The 20,418-nt window shown below is 41.6% G+C and overlaps 1 protein-coding gene across 3 annotated transcripts in view; it reads right to left on the bottom strand.

Annotated features, from left to right (window-relative positions):
• SNX25 (sorting nexin 25) overlaps positions 1–20,418 on the bottom strand; it is a 113,058-nt gene that overhangs the window by 8,837 nt on the left and 83,803 nt on the right. For all 3 annotated transcript variants that reach the window (XM_036250355.1, XM_036250356.1, XM_036250357.1), the window contains 8 exons: positions 17,605–17,736; positions 15,854–16,126; positions 13,189–13,353; positions 9,876–10,007; positions 6,178–6,318; positions 2,914–3,027; positions 1,000–1,164; positions 193–310 (listed from right to left, as the gene is read on the bottom strand). In XM_036250355.1, the coding sequence (XP_036106248.1) occupies positions 193–310; positions 1,000–1,164; positions 2,914–3,027; positions 6,178–6,318; positions 9,876–10,007; positions 13,189–13,353; positions 15,854–16,126; positions 17,605–17,736 (1,240 nt within the window). The remainder of the gene's footprint in view (positions 1–192; positions 311–999; positions 1,165–2,913; positions 3,028–6,177; positions 6,319–9,875; positions 10,008–13,188; positions 13,354–15,853; positions 16,127–17,604; positions 17,737–20,418) is intronic.

The following is a 20,418-nucleotide window of genomic DNA, read 5'->3' as shown; positions in this document are numbered from 1 at the left end:
AAATAGATGACTTCTGTCTTAAGGCTGCATCCTCAGACCCTACCACAGTATCTGGTTGGCCCTTAGGAGTATTTGCTGAATGAATGAATGAATATAAATATGTGTTTGATTAAGGAATAAAGGGATATTAAATGTGTATATGTATAACCACTTCACTAGAAGATACCACTAAATAATAATAAAAAGACTTACTTCCTCGAAGTTCAAAAATCTCCCCAATCAACATGAAACATGGTTCAGCCAAGGAGTCTTTCCTTCCGTCCACATCATCACCATAATCTGACAGGTCACTGTCCTCCTCTGGCTCCTCCTGGGGGTTCAGAAAAGTCATAGGAAGCAGGTCACTTATCCAAGAAAGTTGGTAGATTCCCCCACTTTGCTCTCTGTCAGCCCCCTAGTCACCAAGGGATTTCCTGTAACCCTCCTCACATTTCCTGCTTTAATTCTAATGTATAAAATAAGCTGCAAACTGCTATTCTCTGGAGCATTTTCTCAATCTGTTGGGATTTTGCTTCTGTCTTCAGTTTGGCTCCAATAAACTCTTATGACTTTAAAAAAAAACCACAAAATAAAAAATTCTCTCCTCACGCTGGCAGGACCTTGCCCCTCCTACTCTCTGCCTCACCTTTAGCCCACTGCAGAATCCCTCCACCAGTCCCGACACAGCCTCCTCCCCCCATCGAAGCTCCAACTCCTCCGTTAACCTGGCCCCTCCCCCGGGGACTGGCTAGTCCACCTGTGGTCGGGGGCTCCTGCGATCTTCCCATCCACATCTCACTTACCCACCTGTTATTAATCCTTCCATTTATGTATCTTAATGCTTCCAAGTGGCTTGTTGGGGAGTACAAGCAGGTGTCCAAAATATGACAGCGATAAATGACAATGGACGCTTTGCCTTTCCTCCTGGTAGCATGCTTTCAGCAAGTACCTGTGACCCTGAACTGCCTCAGTGAGACATCTGCTCCAACATGCTAACGGATGGCACAACCTTTAGCTCACCTCCTGATGGGAGAAGAAGTCGCGAGGAAGTCTTTCCAAAAATGAGGATAATGAAAAAGTAGACTTTTTCCCCTGCACGTCGATAACCTTGAGGTAGTCAGGAGAGGGGCTCAAAAAGGCATAAAGTGCTTCGCTCTGATACAGTCTCTCATCTGAAAGCAGATTCTGTGGAAGACAAGGGATGCATTCACTCCTCCGTAGGAATGTGTCTGCTGCGGAAGCCACAGGCCCAAGCAATGAAGGTAATTCACTTTCATCATAATTCTGACCCGAAAACCACTTTCCTTTCCCCCTGGAATAAAACCTACTGGATTAGTTCTCAGTGATCCTAATGGCAGACCATCCTCTCCCGGTGGGCTGCAGGCCCACTCATGCTGCTGGTGGGAGATACCGTGCGGACAACAGAACCCACTCGAGTTTGCACTGCTCAGTGCAACAAACGTCCTTACTCTGCACACAGCCTACAGACCAGGGACCACCGCCGCTGGAACTCCCACTCAGCTGTGTTTGAACGATGGACAGACTGCACGGTGCACGAGGACACCACTGCGCCTCCCTCTCACGGCTGCGTTCAGACTCTGCACATCAGCTGAAACAAGAACGAGCTCTGGGCTGTCACATGTGCAGTGCCCGCCAGGCAGCGGTTCCAGCTCACTCAGCAGTGCTTGTTTATGTAATTACAGAACTGTTTTCATTGGCCCTTAAACTAGAAATTTCCTAAACTTCTTTAGGTACTTGTCTGGCCTTAGGAGAGAGGAAAAGAGAACATAAATCAAGTCTATGTTCAAGCAAATGCTACTGATATACAAGACAGTAAAATTAACAGTGTGACCGCAGAAGGTTTAAATGCCTAGTGTTAAAAGATACAGAGTTCAGGAACAAATAGAGCAATGGGCAAGTGGCCGTTGACGATGTAACCCTTGGGAGAGATGGAGTACCAGGGAGGACACTGTGCTGCTGATCACAGGAACTGGGAGGAAGAAGAGCTTAAGTTCTAGCCCCAGAAGAGTTGATTCATGATGCTCACACCATATCCGTTCAGACGAAGGCTGAAATCTGATAAACCCAATGATCCTTCCTAGAATAAGAATCTTCACATGCCTCCAACTGGAAGCTATGCAAATGCTTATCATCAACAGAAAGAGTGGACTGTAGTGTTCACACAGCGAAACCCTGTAGGTACAGGGTGGGGGGGACTAGGAGAAAGAGGCAAAAGGATTGAGAAGTACAGATGGGCAGTTACGAACTAGTCACAGGATGTAAAGTGCATAGGGAATACAGTCAATACTATTGTAATAACTGTGTCAAGTGCCAGGTGGGTACTGGAAATATCGGGGAGAACACTTTGTAAAGTATATAATTGTCTAACCTGTGCTCCATACCTGAAACTGATACAAATTAATACTGAAATACACTGTAAATAAAAACAACAACAAAATAAACCTGTACAACCATGAACACTAACAATCTAGACTAAAACAGCACTATTGGTGAATCTCATGAACATGATGTTGAGGGGAAAAAGTCAGACACAAAGGCATCCACGCTGTGATTGTTTATATGACATTCCAGGACAGCTGCAGCCATCTGCAGGGGAAGAAGTCGGGATCGTGGTCACCTTGGGGTCAGGAGACATGATGGGAAGGACGCCGCAGGGACCCGCAAGGTTCTGTTTCTGGGACGGAGTGCAAGTTACAAGGGTTGTGTTCAGCTTGTGAAAATGTAGAGAGCTGTGCACAAGGCATCTGCACTTTCTGTACGTACAGAGCACCTTAATTACAGAAAAGAAAGGTATCCGAGGTCTGATACGGCCTGTGAGAACAGGAAGAAACAAATGGACAAGCTCAGACTGATGGCAGCTCATCCCGAAGTAACTGATTTTTCCCCTCACGGCCAAGACTTTCCGGTTCTTACCTGTAAAAACTTGTTTAGTTGATTCTTTGACTTTTCCATAAACTTCTGGTCTATTGATCTGAAAGGCAGCTTGCTGAGAGAAGGCAGCTGGACTTTTTTTAAGGAAGGGAAGCACTGTGTGGGGAGAAGGTAAATGTCAGTGTCTGGAACTCACATTTTAATCCTGAAGAGAGATTTAGAATCACAACTAGAGCAAACCAGGTGCCTCCCTCCTATATCATTCCTCTGGGATGTGAAGACCTTGAACACCTACCTGTTCTGGGATGTTGACCAGAAAAGCGCACGCTCAGCCCAGCCCCACTGACCCTGAAGCCACGCTGAGAAGGAGGGTGCACACCACACACAGAAGCATAGTACACCAGGTGTGCATACCTGGCTCACAGAAGAACGTGCTGTGTCTACAACATCGCTGCCTAATGAAAGCTATCAACGTTGACAAAAGAACACAATGGAAAGAAAGAAACACTTGGGTTGAAGCTCTATCACTGCCTTAGCAGCAAACTGCAGAATGTAAAGCTGTTGATAATGGTAACACAGGTCACTGGACAGTAACAACAGGCTCCCTTTGTAGACCAAGTCCTACTGTGCAGACCCTGTGCTGGAAGCCTGGCCCGTGGAACAGCTGCACGAGTTGGGAATTATGATGATTCCTGTTTAAAATGTGAGCAAACTGGGGATCAGCATTAAACCCAGATCCACCTGACTACGAAGTCTGCCCTTTACCCCATCCCACAGGACTCTGCCAGTCTGCCCTTCTGATAAGAGGGCGTAGGCTGGTTCCACGTGCCCAGACGGCCCCTTCCACACACCGCCTTCATCAGGCACGGGGGCCGCCTGCATACACCTCATGAAGTCGAGTGGAAGTGACGAGTGAGCGAGCGCAGGGCTCGCCTGCGTCACTCTGGGTACCAGCAGGGTCACAGCAGCCCTGGCCCGGCTCTAGCGAGAAAGGACATGTAACGAGTTACCTGTCACCAGTGCTTCGGGCGGGGGAGAGGAAGCACCAGCCTAACCCACTGAAGCGCCCAAGGACAAGGGCATGCTCCCAAGAAGGAAGTACCAATTGGTGCCCAGATGTGGGGTAAAATTTTAGAGAAATGAAACAGTTAGTGAGAGTTGGAAGGAAATATTAAAGTCACCAGGGACCTAAAAAAGGTGCTTCCTGTCACAGCTGTCAACGGGGAGGGCACTTTCAGGACGGGGAGCTCACACGCAGGAAACACCGAGGTAAGAACGAGCCAGCAACCCGGCCACGGGCGGGGCGACCGGGACGGGGCAGCAGCCCTGGAACTTCAGTGTGCGCCTCTCGCTTCCGTGCAGTCGGTTTCGATTTTGGAAGGACAGTCTATTTCCCACGTACACTGTACTTCAAAATGCCCCCTAAATTCCTTTCTCTCCTCCTTCTGTTTTTACCTGCAACTAGACTGACACTAAATGTTGGCTTCTTGAGGGTCTGTCACTGGGCAAGTGATGCCTTTTTCTGTAGTGTCAACTGTCCTCAACAGATTGGGAAAAACCTGTTCTTGCATTAAGGTGAATATTTTGCTTTCCACACTGCTAGAGTGGCCATAGTCCATTTCAGAAACGCTGGAGTATGACATTGTTTAGGCCACCATCCTTTTAAAACCACCTGAAGAAGTAATCACATTCAGAAGTTAGTGACTAAGCCCTGGCCGGTTTGCCTCAGTGGTTAGAGCATTGGCCCATGGACCAACAAGTCCTGGGTTCGATTCCGGTCAAGGGCGTGTACCTCGGTAGTGATTCAGCCCTGGCCCTGGTTTGGATCATGAGGGAGGCAGCCACTCAAAGTGTCCCTCTCACATCGATGTTTCTCTCTCTTTCTCTCCCTCCCTCCCACTCTATCTGAGCAAAAATGGAAAAATGTCCTCAGGTGAGGATAAAAATAAAGAAAGAAGTTAGCGACTAAAAGGATATTAAAAAGTCACCCTAGGAGCCCTGGCCGGTTTGGCTCAGCGGTTAGAGCGTTGGCCTGCAGTCTGGAGAGACCCGGGTTCGGTTCCCGCTAAGGGCACGTACCTCGGTTGCAGTTTGTCCCCGGCCCTGGTTGGTTGTGCGGGTGACAACCACTCCATGTGTCCCTTTCACGTCCATGTTTCTCTCTCTCTCTCTTCCTCCCTCCCACTCTATCTGAACAAAATATTGAAAAATGTCCTCGGATGAGGATAAAAAAAAAAAAAAAGTCACCCTAGGAGAAAAGGTTAAAGAAACAGACATATTTCTTTTGCAAATGAGGGGTCTGAGAGGTGACCATAGGGTTCAACCAGTGTGAGTTCACTCTGAGCGAGAGAGAAAATGGACGGCGTGAAAGCAAAGCGAGTGAAAACAAAGAGAGGAACAAAGAACGGAAAGTGAGACTACCTGGAGGCTAATCCTGGTTTGGCCACTTTGTACACATCCTATAATAAGTCAGTTAATCTCTCTGGGATCAGTAACCTCCATCTATCAACCTAGATTAGTGGTTTCCAAATATTTTTAACCAAACCCACAGTAGGAAGTCTATGCTAAGCTGCCACCCACAGCACACGTGCAGATGTACACGTCCACATAAACAATGTGCACATCCTTATCAAAGTGAAACAAAAGTGCCACGAGACAATGCTCATCACTACTCCAGCAACAACACAATGAGTGCTCTGTGCCACACACTCTCTCAAGGCCTTGCATTCATGTATTCCCTCCATTCTCACAGCTCTGAGAGACAGGCGAGGGAGTGCTACTGATGCGTGCACGTCACGTGTACTCAGTGATGAGAAGAGGCACCAAGAGACAGTGACAGTCCCAGGTCGCGGAGGGTAAGGAGTCATGCTGGATGCCAGCTCGCGCAGCCCGGCTCCGCCCGTGCTGTCAGTCAGGACACTTCACTGATTCCCCAGCGTTTTGTGATGAAATTTAATAGATTCTAGTCTCGTTCAATGGCTGCCACCCATGGTCGATTTCACTACCCCCTATTGGGTCACAACTGGCAGCTTCGAAACCACTCGAAGGTCCAGGGCCACCTTCCAGCTCTGGGTCTCTGGGGCTCCATTCATAATGGAGAGCAGACCATTATCTGTTCTGAAGGATTTAGATGAGACTAGATGGTTTGATCTAAGAGTAAATTCCTAAATGTCAGACTAAAAATACCACTTTGCCAGTATCAATAACAAAACGGAAAGATGAACCAGTTTCCTTCTGGGGAAAAACTAAAATGAGCTCTTACCCTCCTTTCACTCAGTAGTTCTAATGTTCTGCGAGTATTCATACCTCACTAAGTTTCCGGTGTAAATTCTGAAACTCACTGAGTCTTCTCGGGACTGTCCAGTTCTTAGTTTCAACTCCTCCAACGTCTCGTAAGCTTACTGTGACAAAGTAACATGGCATTTGCTCACCATTCTCTTCTGTAACCTTGGAACACAGAACAAACACAACGGAAAGCATGGTGAGCCAATATGGCAGCAAGATCTTAACATGTCCCCAAGACTTCCCTCTCCCTGGTGGCTACGCCCTGCACAGTCCCGGGGACTGTGGACAGGATGCACTCCATCCCGACAATTAGGATGATATTTGGCACAGCTGACCTGAAACAGGGCAATGACCTGGGCGGGCCTAACCTAGTCCACCAGCCCTTTCAAACAGAGAGCTTTCTCTGGCCAGCAGAAGAGGCAGTCACGAGGCTGAGACACAAGGAGGACTCAGCGTGCTGCTGTGACCTTACAGGCGGAGAGGGACACGGGGAAGGGACCTGGCAGCACTTCCAGGAACTAAGAACAAGCCCTGCTGACAGCAGAAACACAGGCCTCAGGTCCACACTTCAGGGATGAATTCTGCCAACAACCTGAATGAACTTGGAATTAGTTTTTCCCCAGAGCACCCAGACAAGAACTCAGTCTGGCCAACATCTCAATTCTAGCTCTATGATACAATGAGCAGAGAGCCCAGTCACACCGCGCTGGACTATGGGCCTACGGAATGTGAGCTAATAAATGGGTGTTATTTTAAGCTATGAAATTTGTGATCATTTGTTATACAACTAAAGAAAACTAACATGGAAGATTTAACATACTGTGTTTCCTTGAAAAATCCAATTTATAGCAAGCAAGCAGGTGTGAGACACACCAACATCTCTCTCAGAGAAGAATGAGGGTTTCCCCAGTTTAACTTCAGGATTCAACAAACCATGATTTCTCTTTTCATGAGATTTTACATTAGGAGACATAATGTGCTCTACCTCCCAATTTAGGTAATTCATAAACACAAACACATATACACACACATCCATGCACCCCATCATAATTCAGAAGAGGCCACTATTATTATTATTTTTTTCTTTATTGATTTTAGAGAGAGAAGAAGGGAAAGGGAAAGAGAGATAGAAACATCAATGAGAGAGAACATCAACTGGCTGCCTCCTGCATGTCCCCCGATGGGGATCCGGCCCATAACCTGGGCATGTGTCCTGACTGGGAATCGAACTGGTGACCTCTTGGTGCACGGGTGGATGCTCAACCACTGAGCCACACTGGCCGGACAGGTCACTATTATTTTTAATGTAAATTGATAAAAGAAGAAACAAAAGGAAATACATCAAATTTAAGCTTGAATTAGTACAACAAACTGAGTTAGAGAGAAAGCCAATAAGAAAGGTGAAGAAAAGAGACGCAAGAGTTGCTGAGCACGCATGAGCCCTGCGAGGCAGGACTGTTATCCCTCTGTAAGGACGGGCAAGCAGAGGCACAGAAGGGTCACTGACTGGCCCTGGCCAGTTTGGCTCAGCGGTTAGCGCGTTGGCCTGTGGTCCAGAGAGACCCGGGTTCGGTTCCCGCTAAGGGCACGTACCTCGGTTGCAGTTTGTCCTCGGACCTGGTTGGGTCATGCAGGTGGCAGCCACTCGATGTGTCCCTTTCATGTCGATGTTTCTCTCTCTCTCTCTCTCTCCCTCTCACTCTATCTGAACAAAAAATGGAAAAATGCCCTCAGGTGAGGATATAAAAAACAAGAAGGGCCACTGACTGCCCTGGCGTCACACATCTAGCAGGTGGGGGATCCAGAATCAGAACCAGCAGAGTCTGGAGCAGTGTGAACACACCTACACGTTCCACGTGGCCTGCCTGGGGAGCTCCGGCAGCGAGGAGACCCCCCGTGCCCACGCCACAATCGTACAGTGACCAGGGAGCCACGCCAAGCCCCTGCGTTACCACTGATTACCAGGGCAGAGTGCCTCGTGAGAGGTCCCCCCCCCCCCCCCCCCCGGTATCTGCCTCTGGAAGGTGAGTTTAGTAAACTGAAATGTCAGGGGCAGCTCTAAGGCAAAACTGAGCAGGTGACAGCATTTGAGTTCTTTCCCTCCCACAGGCCTCCTCTTCTATCTTTTGACATTACATACCCCTGAGCTACTCCCTTCCAAGGCTTCCTAAGGATAACTCCATCTACAATTATCAAGGGTTTCTTTCTTCTTTTTATCTTCACCCAAGGACATGCTCAGAGAAAGGAAGAGACAGAGAGAGAGAGAGAGAGAGAGAGAGAGAGAGAGAGAGAGAGAGAAAGGGAGGGAGCAAGGAAGAGAGCGAGAGACATTGATCGGTTGCCTTCTGTACATGCCTCAACCAGAGATCAAACGCACAACCCAGGTATGTGCCCTGACTGGAAATCGAACTGGCAACCTATCAGTGCACAGGATAAGGCTCGACCAACTGAGCCACTCTGGCTGGGCATCAAGGGTATTTCAAAGTTGAGTGCAACTTTCCCTGATCAATTGCCCCTACATCCTCCCCAAAAAAGTATCCTACCTGAAGTTTACCTTAATAGGACTGCCAACAAGTACCCAAAATAGACTAGGGGTATCTGGGTAAGCTTTCATGTGATGTGTGTGCTTCCAGGGTGGCTCTGGAGAACATGCTTTGTTTTGCTCTCTGATCTAGAGAAAAATCTAAGATTATAAATTTTAAGCCCCTCTCCCAGTATGTATCCAGCCACGGGGTTGACAGGAAATGCAGGGATCAACAAAGATAAACTGAGCAGATAGGCCCTTGTAAGTCTAAGAAGTTGAGTATTTAATAAGCCATTTGAAATAATGATGGGGCACCCAGATGACGTGATTCAGTGGTTGAGCATCGACCCATGCACCAAGAGGTCACTGGTTCGATTCCCAGTCAGGGCACATGCCCAGGTTGTGGGCACGATCCTTGGTGGGGGACATGCAGGAGGCAGCCAATCCATCTTCTCTCTCATCGATGTTTCTATCTGTCTCTCCTTCTCCCTTCCTCTCTCTAAAATCAATAAAGAAAAAAAAAATTAAAGAAACAATAATGGAGGAAAACATTACCACTACCTTACTCAGGATCTTGTGTACTATATGGGGGATCTGACCTTTAGCTTCCGAAAGACAGGAAGGAAGGAACTGTCACCATAACAGTGTAAATGCCTAGAAGCATCTTCTTTTAAATGAAATTATTTTTTAGACAAAACGAAAGGGATATAGTATATTCTATAAATATAATTCCATCTCATCAGAGAATAGCAAAATATTTTCTAATTAAAAGGAAAAAATATTTTATTAAAGATCTTAGAGCTACTGACATTTGAACAACTGAAGTCAGCAAGATGGAACTATTACCTCCAAATTTCAACCACTGTTTTCCAGTTTATTTCAACCTTCAGTGGGAAAATAAAATGTTAATTTAAAGACATTAATTGCTCCTATCTGAAGTTTCTTACAATTCCAGCGAACAAGGTCAACCTTCTCTCTGAAATGGCGTCAGAGCTGATCTCTGACAGGCAACCTAGAATAGCTCCCAGTCATGGAAGAACCAGAGTGAAACTATGGAGGAAGGAAGGTAGGACACATGCAGTCTAGAAGACTAAGTATAAGATTTCTATTCCCAACCTCAGTTCTCCAGGAAAAAATCTTGTTGTATGAAGTCAAACTTTTAAATTAAATTGGGAATAAAAACAATCAAACCTACCTCTCCACTGGTGATGGAGGCTTTCCACATTCCGAGGTTCTCACACCACCAGTCTGTCCTGGCCATGTGCAGCTGAAGGTCTGTGCGTTCTTTCTCTGTTAGAATTATTTCCTCCTTCAACTTGGAAACAATCTGCCACAGGGAAAACATCCTGGGAGTTATAAAACTATTTAAAATGCTATTCAATTAAAAAATATAGCAGGGTACAAAATCAGCACACAAAAATCAGTTGCATTTCTACACACTAACAACAGACAATTCAAAAAGGAAATGAAAAAAGCAATTCCGTTACAATAGCATAAAAATAATAGAATATGCAGGATGAACTTAAGCAAGAAGATAAAAGACTTCTACAATAGAAACTACAGAACACTGATGAAAGAAATTAAATATAAATACATGGAAAGATAGCCCATGTTCATGGATTAGAAGGCTAAATATTACTAAGGTGTCAATCCTACCCAAAGTGATCGATGTATTCAATGCAATCCCTGTCTAAATCTCAGTTATTATATATATTTTTACATAAACAGAAAAATCCATCCTATAATTCATGGGGACTCTCAAGGGAGACTGAATAATCAACACAATCTGGGATAAGAAGAACAAAGTTGGAAAGCTCATACTTCCTAATTTCAACACCTACTACAGAACTACAGTAATCAGAACAGTATGGGTACTGGCATAAAGACAGACATATAGACCAATGGAATAGAACAGAAAGCCAAGAAATACAACTTCACCTACATGGCCAAAATATTTTTGACAAGGGTGACAAGACCAATCGATGGGAAAAGGACAATCTTTTAAACAAATCTGAAAAAAATGGGATATCACATGCAAAACAATGAAATTAGACCCTTACCTAACACCATATGCTATGATTAACTCAAAATGGATCAGAGATATAAACATAAAGCTAAACTATAAAATTCTTAGGGTAAAACTTCATAACATTGAACTGGCAATAATTTCTTGGCTATGACACCAAAGGAACAGGCAACAAAATAAAATATAGAAAAATCAGACTTCATAAAAATTTTAAACTTCTGGGCAAAGAACACTATTAAAATGGTAAAAAAAAAAAAAAAGCAATCCATAGAATGGAAGAAAATATTTGCAAATCACACATCTGATAGGGGACTAATATCTAAAATACAGAGAGAACTGTTAAAATTCAACAACAAAAAACCAAACAACCTGATTCAAAAATGGACAAAGGACTTGAATAGACATTTCTCCAAAGAAGACATATGAGTGGCCAAAAAGCACATGAAAACATACTCAACATCACTATTCATTAGAAAAACACAGTGAGATACCACTTCACACCCATCAGGATGGTGGGGGGCGGGGGGGGGGAGGAGGAGGAGGAGGAGGAGAAGACAACAAATGTTGATGAGGATACAGAGAAATTAGAAGCCTTATATATGGTTATAAGGTAAAATGGTGCAGCCACTGTGGAAAACACTATGGAGATTCCTCAAAAAACTGAAAAACAAAATTAACGTATGACCCAGCAATTACAGTTCTGGGGAAACACCCAAAAGAACTGAAAACAGGATCTCAAGGAGGTATTTGTACACCCACGTTTATGGCAGTGTTCTTCACAACAGCCAAAAAGTAGAGTCAAACAAAGTATTCAGCAACAGATGGATGAACAAAATGTATATACATACAGTGGAATATTGTTTAGCCTTAAAAAGAAAGAAAATTCTGACACATAGTAATATATGAATGAACCTTGATGACATTTTGTTAAATAAAATAAGTCAATCTCTAAAAGAAGAATACTGCCTGATTCCACTTCTGTGAGGTACTTAGACTAGTTAAATTCATAAGAGACAGAAAGTAGAATGGTAGTGGCCAAAGGCTGGGGAAGGAGTGATGGGCAGTTAGTGTTTAACGGGAAGAGTTTCAGTTCTGCAGATGGAGTTCTGAAGATGGATCGTGGTGACGGTTGCACAACAACGTGAATGTATGTGACACTACAATGTACACTTAAAAGTGGTTAGAATGGTAAAATTTTATGTCATGTTCATTTTATCACAGTTTTAAAAGACAAAAATTTTTTAATGCTATGCTTACCATCTTCTTGGATCTCTTTTATGAGAAAACATATAGGTCATGTAACTCTGTAGTTTGAGGACAGCAGCTTTGCCCTGAAACTCACCTCAACATGCAGTCTACGAGGACCCTTCCCTTCCCCAGAAATCTGCAGGCAGCCTCCCTGCCTGGGCCACTGTCCTGCATTTTATCATCAGTAAGGGCTGTGACTATCTGCTTCATTTTCATGGGAGTATGTTTTGGGTCTGCTCCCTAAGAGCAGGTGGTAGACTCTATATTTCATTGATTCTTCACAGTGACCATCACAACATAATTCATTTACTCATCACTTGTTTCTGAGCACACAATCAGAAAGTGCCAGAGGAGATCAATTCAGCAGACCAAAGGGTGCCAGCCGTACCACTATTACAGAAACCTTCTGGTTGGACTCCAAAGAGGCATGAGCACAAAGCAAAAGGCCTTACCACCACCTCTTGGGTTTGACAAATGCCAATCAGTGAGATGCTGTTTACATTTGTAACTTCCAAATTCCACTGGCTTTTATTTATTTATTTATTTATTTTATTTTTTTATCCTCACCCAAGGACATTTTTCCACTTTTTGTTCAGATAGAGTGGGAGGGAGAAAGAGAGAGAGAAACATCGACATGAAAGGGACACATCGAGTGGTCACCACCCACATGACCCAACCAGGGTCGGGGACAAACTGCAACTGAGGCATGTGCCCTTAGCGGGAACCGAACCTGGTTCTCTCTAGACCACAGGTCGACACTCTAACCGCTGAGCCAAACCGGCCAGGGCCCAAATTCTGTTGGCTTTTAGCAAAATAATTTATTTCTTGCATAATTCTGTGAGGTTCTCTATATTTTACTTGAAGCATTTTTAAGAAAAAAAAATTTTAAAGATTGTCCTTGAGTAGCTAACTGACTTGCAGAAATGACCTTGGTACAAGGGACAGTTTTGGCCCCTTCCCCAAAGGTACTGCAGGCAAGCTAGATAAAGGGAACAGTTACTCACGTCAGAGAGCATAACTGGGAAAGAAACCCAAATCATGAAAGATTAAAAATAAGTACTTTTCTAATTCTTACTAGAAACAAAAAAATAATATTAATATTAATAACAACAGAACTTACAATAAAATTCTTTTTAAAGAAACTGTGGCACTTTCAACATACACGGAAAACTACTATTTATCAAATTTAAAAAATGGAAACTTTCAAAGACAACCTTGAAAGCGAAAGAGTTACCTTCTTGTCCGGTTTTGGTGCACTTTGAATGGAGTGCAGAGCTTGCCTTTTATATTCAAGTTTCTCGTTTAGTTCTCGTAGTTTGTTCACAGCGAAACTGGCTTGTTCATTCATCTGACTGGTGCCTTCGTCCACAGCGTCCCCACCGGCCTCGCCTCCTGGGCTCTGGGGAGAGGGCACATAGCCATCGTATCTTGTACAGACAGACCAGTCAGGAATGATCTATTGTACAGGCACCATATCCTTACAACGCACCGTCCAAAGTACAGGTCCCACTAAGGAAAGAATCTATAGTAAAAAGTCTAGAAGCAGATAGATTTTCTCAGTAAAGTGAAAACTTAAGTATTTGGAACCAAAGTAACTGGTATTCAGAATTTCAGTGAAGAGAAAAAGAAGCATTTAATAACCTAGAGAAGGGAGAGAAACGCCATACCGTTAGTTCTGAATGGCTCACTAAAAGGAACGAGGGGGGCCAACGGAGTTATCCTCCCATCTCGCCCCCAGGTCCTGTGCCTGATCTTAAACAAAGACACTGAGATGTGGCTTCCTTTTGATGTCCTAAGAATATTATGAAAAACTCACGCACGTCTCTTTAAAATAAAATTTCTAAATTCCTATAGTAAAAGCACTTTCTGTATACATGTTGATCCTTCTCTTGAAGATGTATTTGATAAATGTTCAGGTAGATTATTTTACTAGTAAAATGGTTAGCATTTGAAAGCAACTTAAAGCCCTGGCCAGTTTGGCTCAGCGGTTAGAGCGTCGCTCGGCCTACCAGAGACCCAGGTTCAGTTCCCGCTAAGGGCACGTACCTTGATTGGTTGGTCCCTGGCCCCAGTTCAGGTCGTATGGGTGGCAACCAGCTGATGTTTCTCTCTCACACTGATGTTTCTCTCTCTCTTCCTCCCACTCTATCTGAAGATAAATGCAAAAAAAAAATGTCCTTGGGTGAGGATAAAAAAAAAAAAAGTGACTTAAAGTTTACAAAGAACTATATAACTTGGAAAAATCTGCATAGATTTTCAAAGGGCATATTAATTAAATTCAGAGTAGCAACAAAATCAGGGCACTGAAAAGAACTGCTGAGAACTATCTTCTAGTCTGTCTACTCCTCAACTCCTTCCAGAGTTTTTCTTCAACTTTTATTAATTGTAACAAACAATGTATTAAATTTTTTTCAGAGAGAAATAAGGTATTATAATCATAGCAAACCAAGCTGTTTTAATTACTGTAGGTTTTCTAATCCTTGTCCATAAATATATCTATTATGACATAATTCCACACCTCTATACACACGTGGGTATTCTGCCTTTTTCACATAACATACAATGCAGCATATTTTGATGGTATTAGTCTTCAAAACTATAATTTTATTTCTGCAAAGTACTTTATGAACTGAAATTTAACTGAGGCAGATGCTGCTTCTGCTATGAGTTGATTTTGCATTTTTGCTATCCCAGATGTACTAAATTAAACTCCATTGTGCATTAACTTTTTTCTACATTTTAGCTATTTTCTAGGATACATTTGTAGAAGTGAGGTTATTGAAATAAAGACTAGGAACTAGCAAAAGGTCAGTAATACATAATACTAGAATACATGAATCCTAGGTGAAGTTGGACATTTTTTTCATGTTTTATTTACTATTACTTTTAGTATCAAGCGTCAGTTAAGTCCTTATTCAATTTATCTGTTGGGTATTGATGTCTTTATTAATTTGAATAACCTCTTTTACAGCATTTGCATATTAACCATTTTAACTTTTAGGCAGAAAGATAACACAGTTAAAACAAACTGGCCTGTCTTAAAAAGAAAATGCAATGAGTCAATGGGCTTTGGACCAATCAGCTTATTTGTTATGTACACTGAAAATGTAAGGAACCAAGTATCAAAACTTGTTTCTTAAAAAGCCTGAATGAATGAATTTAACAGTTCAGAGATGCCAGATACTAATACTAGCAAGAACACATGATTCTCAGGGCTTGAGATACAATGAACTGGGCAGAAATAATCCAAGATAAATTAAAATCTTTCTATGTAAGGGAACTCTAAAACACTTTGATTTTTCTTTCACCTGAACAAACCTTAAAACTCATATAAGTCATTAATAGTAAATGAGAGATGGCAATTGGGTCTATCCAGAATGATCTTAGTATACCAGAAGAAAATTAGAATTCAGGTATGGCTGAGTAAGGTTCCTTTCGTAACATCTTAATTTCATCTGATTTTTTTAACTCCAAAATATTTCTTGTGACTCCTCCCATACTCTGTTCCTCTCTTCGTTTTTTCCCCATCCTTTGTCTCTTCTCGGGCTGGATAATATAGTTCTACTGATTCACTAACATGGTCTAAGCCACAAGTGGCCAACCTCACAGATTTTCTGCCCTTACTTTTCAGGAGTCAAACCAGGACGTGTCTCAAGCAGACAAAAGGCAGGGAGGTCTCTGATTCAAAGCTGGGAAATGGTAGCTAGTTGGTCAGAAGGACAAAGAAAACAGTGTGTATGGCCACAAGCAACATGGTAATTCAACTTCACGTTCTACTGAAGGTCCTGTATGTTAAAAGATGAAGGTATACCCCAAATTTGGCTTATGCAATATGTGCTCACCTAATCATGTCCAAAGCTAATGCACTGAAAAGGAAGCAGAAAGTGAATGAGACTCACCGCGTCATCCTTGTTTGAAATCAACTGTGAGGCGTGTTTTTCTTCCTCTTTTATCATCAATTTCTCATACAGGTCACTGACAATAAATGAAGGGTAATACCTGTCCTTTAGGATCTCATAAACATCTCCCTGGATCTTGCAGAACACTTCAATACCTTTATTTCCTACAAGACATTGCTGGATCTCTTTGTACAGGGATTTTTCCACAGATATTTCTTTGCTCTCCACAAAGAAATTCTGGTAAATTTCACCAACTAACTGTGGGATTTCATTCTGAAAAGACAGGAAGAGGATGAAAAGGTAAGAAATGTCATCTCTAAGCCCTGGCCGGTTTGGCTTAGTGGTTGGAGCATCAGCCCGCAGACCAAAGAGTCACAGGTTTGATGCTGGTCAAGGGCATGTACCTCAGGTGCGGTTCGGCCTCCAGCCCTGGTCGGGGTCATGCGGGAGGCAGCCAGTCCATGTGTCCCTCTCACATCAATGTTTCTCCTTTCCTCCCACTCTACCTGAAGACGAATGGAAGGAAGACACTGAAGGCACAGGTACGCCAAGATGGGCCTTTTGCTTGTGTGTGCACACTCAGAGCCAAGGGGAAAATGTCAGACACCGAAAATAACAGCTGGTTCCTTAAAATGAACACTTCATGTTGAACAGTTAATAGGTGGTATTCAGTTCTATCAATACTCATGTAAGTACAAATAAGTAATGTAATGTACAGAGTGTTCTTCGGGCTTATTTTAATAAGCCTCAAAAAAAATGTATTATATATGTTATACATATTGTTAAGCATAATTATAGACATATACACACATATATTTCCATTCTTTAATTTAAAGCTTTTTTTTTTAATCCTCACCTGAGGACATTTTTCCATTTTTTGTTCAGACAGAATGGGAGGGAGAGAGAGGAAGAGAGAGAGAGAAACATCGACATGAAAGGGACACATCAAGTGGCTGCCACCTGCACGACCAACCAGGGCCGGGGACAAACTGCAACCAAGGTATGCGCCCTTAGCGGGAACTGAATCCGGGTCTCTCTGGACGCAAGGCTGACCCAAACCGGCCAGGGCTTTAATTTAATTCTTAAATATATGTTGAGAAATTGCCACGTACAAAACACAATGCTTATTGTTGGGCTTTTCATTGTAAGAGGCATCTATAACCAAAATTTTTTTTCTGTTCCTTAACTCAATCATATTTTAAAGAAAATAAAAGAACAAACAGTAGTGTAAAATATGCACATTATGATATTAAAAATAATAAGGTTAAAAGATTGTGTTGTAGGTGACAAGATCAAATTTATTACAATAGTAGTGTGGGTATGCACTTGCCTTTTTATAGTGTGTTTAAAGGGAGCTGCCTGAGCCCAGCTGGTGTGGCTCAGTGGTTGAGCATCAATTCATGCAAGAGGCAGCCGATCAATGTGGATGTTTCCATCTCATCAATGTTTCTCTCTCTCTCTCGAAATTATTTTAAAAATCATATAAGCCATTTAAAAGGAACTACTATTTTGGTACATACATTTATAAAACTTTTTCCCTTTGACTACATATTCAAAAGCATCTTTTATTTTAAAAAAATCTAACTTTTTATTTACCATTATAGGCTAAAACATAATGCCAATATTACATTTGGTTGAAAATATTCTTTAATGTATTCTGATCTTGCAGCTTCACTAAGAAACACAGGCACATAGCCTGACATATAAGTTTTTACCAGCTGGTGATTAATTCCTTAGTGTAAATACACTACCTTGTTAGCATTCTTTAAACATTCCACAGACTCCCAAAAACTAATCAGAGCTCTCTTGTCCATCCTTTCCATGTACATTCGAAAGTGCTCTCGGTAGAAAGTACTGGCCAAGATGTCTTCAAATTGAAGAATCTATTAAGAGAATTTAAGAAAAAATTCTTAAAAACAAAATTTTAAATATCAGTTTGCTTTAACTTCCAATGGATTAATTTCTATAGTCAGGGAGAAAAAGGCCTCAATTTTTTAAGGTCTCAGTCAATGTAATATAGTACTCCTCTCACGCTCATAAATTTTAAATGGTAAAAGTTTACTGAATATTCAAAATGCACATATTCAATAACCACCAATTTTCTATTAACCATTCACTCATTCAGGAAAAAATCTATTTGGCATCAACTCTGTCATGAGGCGCATTTCTAGGAAATGAAATAGACAAAAATCCCTGCCCCATGGGATGTACCGCTGAAAGCAATAGATGACAAAAATAGAAAAATTAAAGAGAAATGTATTAAAGACCAGGAGTGTAATCATTTGACATTTTTGCTTTCCACTGTATTTTTATATAGCTGAGGAAATCTACAAATAATTTTATATTTTGCTACTCTTTTGGTTTAGAGTATCACATTCATTTAAAAAATCTTTTAATCTATCCATAATATTCCACTGTATGGGATATACCAAAATTACTCCTTTGTTATTCTGCCTGCTTATAATAAGAGAAAAACCGCTATCTGAAGATACAGTGGGAATGATTGTGAGCATGAACAGCATAATATGAGAAAGCAGATGACCTTTATTACAATTCATAACTCAATGAAGTAGCAGAAATACCCCAAATTAATTTAGAAGGAATTTAAGACCCATATCCTTGGCTCTTAATGAGATTTTAAATGACATCTCAGTATAACTCAAATGCAATGAAAAGAAAACATTTTAAAATTCTTAATATTGTGACAGAAAATTTTCAGAAATGTTACCAATAAGATCTTTCTAAAACCAAGTGTATGTGGTCAATGAACATTCAACACTTCTGCCACTGACAGTAAATCCTCAATCTGTTCTGTGGGCAGAAAGGGACAGACATTTTTTCTAACAACTTCTGGTAACTAATTAAAGGAGATGGTCATCCCTTGCTATAGACTACTAATAATTAGTTTCCATAAATATTTCAGAACAGGGTATTTAGTTAGTTTACTAACTTTGGGAGACTGTAGCGTGTATCTTTCCTTTATGTAAACCACACCAATGAAGCATTTTGAAGTACAAATCCTGACTGTCCATGCTCCTGAGAGGTTTGAAGGAACCCATATCAACTTTGGCTAGGGGTGACAGGTCACTCAGAGAGCTACTGATTTTTAACATAGGGAGGAGTTGAGCAAGAAGGACATTCAACAAATTCTAAGGGAAATCCTCCCAGTATAATCTCACTCAGACCAAATGAATCCCAAGCTGGATACAAATTCACATATTTGCAAAATTAAGTCTAAAACATCTTCTAAAATATTAGCAGTTGTTAGATGTTTTTATTCTTTCTATGTTCAGACCTCAAAGTGCAAATATATCCAAATAAATGAGAGTAAGTATATCTCAAGTATAATTAAACATAAACTATATCTCATATCTTGGCTGGTAGATTAACCCAGTTTTCTACTGTTTTTTCTTCTCTCGAAGCGCGTGGGAGCATTTCACTGTGTAACACCTACACTATTTGCAAACAGATAGACCTAGCTAGGTTTGAATCCTGGCTCTGCTACTGCCTAGTCCCATGAGTTCTATGTTACTCCATCACTCTGAACCTCAGGTTCTTCATCTGTATAATGAGGATAGTACAGCCAATTTTACGGATTGCTGTGAGACTTTTAACAGCTGTTGTGAATCACAACAGACAATGAAAACTAATCAGGAAAAGCCTGAACCAGAATTTTGGCTAAGAAAGACAAGACAATGATAGATGCCAAAAAACTAAGTAGTTAAGAGGTCACTTTCTAGTTGCGTAAACATGGGTGAAAGAATTACATCAGTGGGTCTCAAGTGGGGTCAAGAGATTACCAGAAAACTTTTGTGGGTAATGATAATTTCATGAGTATTTATATATGTCAAAATTTCTTTGTTATACACTTTAAATATCTGCAGTGTATTGTATGTCATTATATCTTAATAAAGTTGTCAAAAAAATACATATTCCTTTAAGCCTTGACAATGGATTGCAGATAAACGACGTATATAATACTTACACTAATGACCCACTGCCAGGAGAACACACACTGGTGTCCTTCTTCCAGTTACGGATTGCTGGATTTGATTTGCTTAAATTTTGTTAAGGAATTTTCTATTTAGGGTCATGATAGATATTGATCAGTAGTTTGTTGTTGTTTTCTTATAATGTTTTTCTCCTCCATTTATTAAACGGGTGTAGTTACGACTGATATTATCTCTGCCTTAAAACGTTTACTAGATTTCACTTGTGAATGATCTGAGCCTGAAGTTTTCTTTGTGAGGTTTTTAATTATGAATTCATTTTATATAATACACCTAGGGCTAATCAGATATCCTATTTCTTTTTGAGTCAGTTTTGGTCATTTGTTTTTAAGTGGATTTGTCTATTTCATTTCAATTGTAAAAATTATTGGCTTAACCAAGCAGAGAAAGACAAATATCACATGATCTCACTTATTTGTGGAATATAACGAACATAACAGTCTGAGGAATGGGGTAGTCCCAGAGATGTGGAAGTAGGGTACAGACTGACAATCCCCAGAAGAGGGGGTGGAGGGGACAGATAAACCACAGAACTTACATGCATTTATGCATGAA

This window comes from Molossus molossus, unplaced genomic scaffold (assembly GCF_014108415.1).
Source record: "Molossus molossus isolate mMolMol1 unplaced genomic scaffold, mMolMol1.p scaffold_m16_p_9, whole genome shotgun sequence".
NCBI lineage: Eukaryota > Metazoa > Chordata > Mammalia > Chiroptera > Molossidae > Molossus > Molossus molossus.
This window is presented reverse-complemented; position numbering and strand designations above follow the sequence as displayed.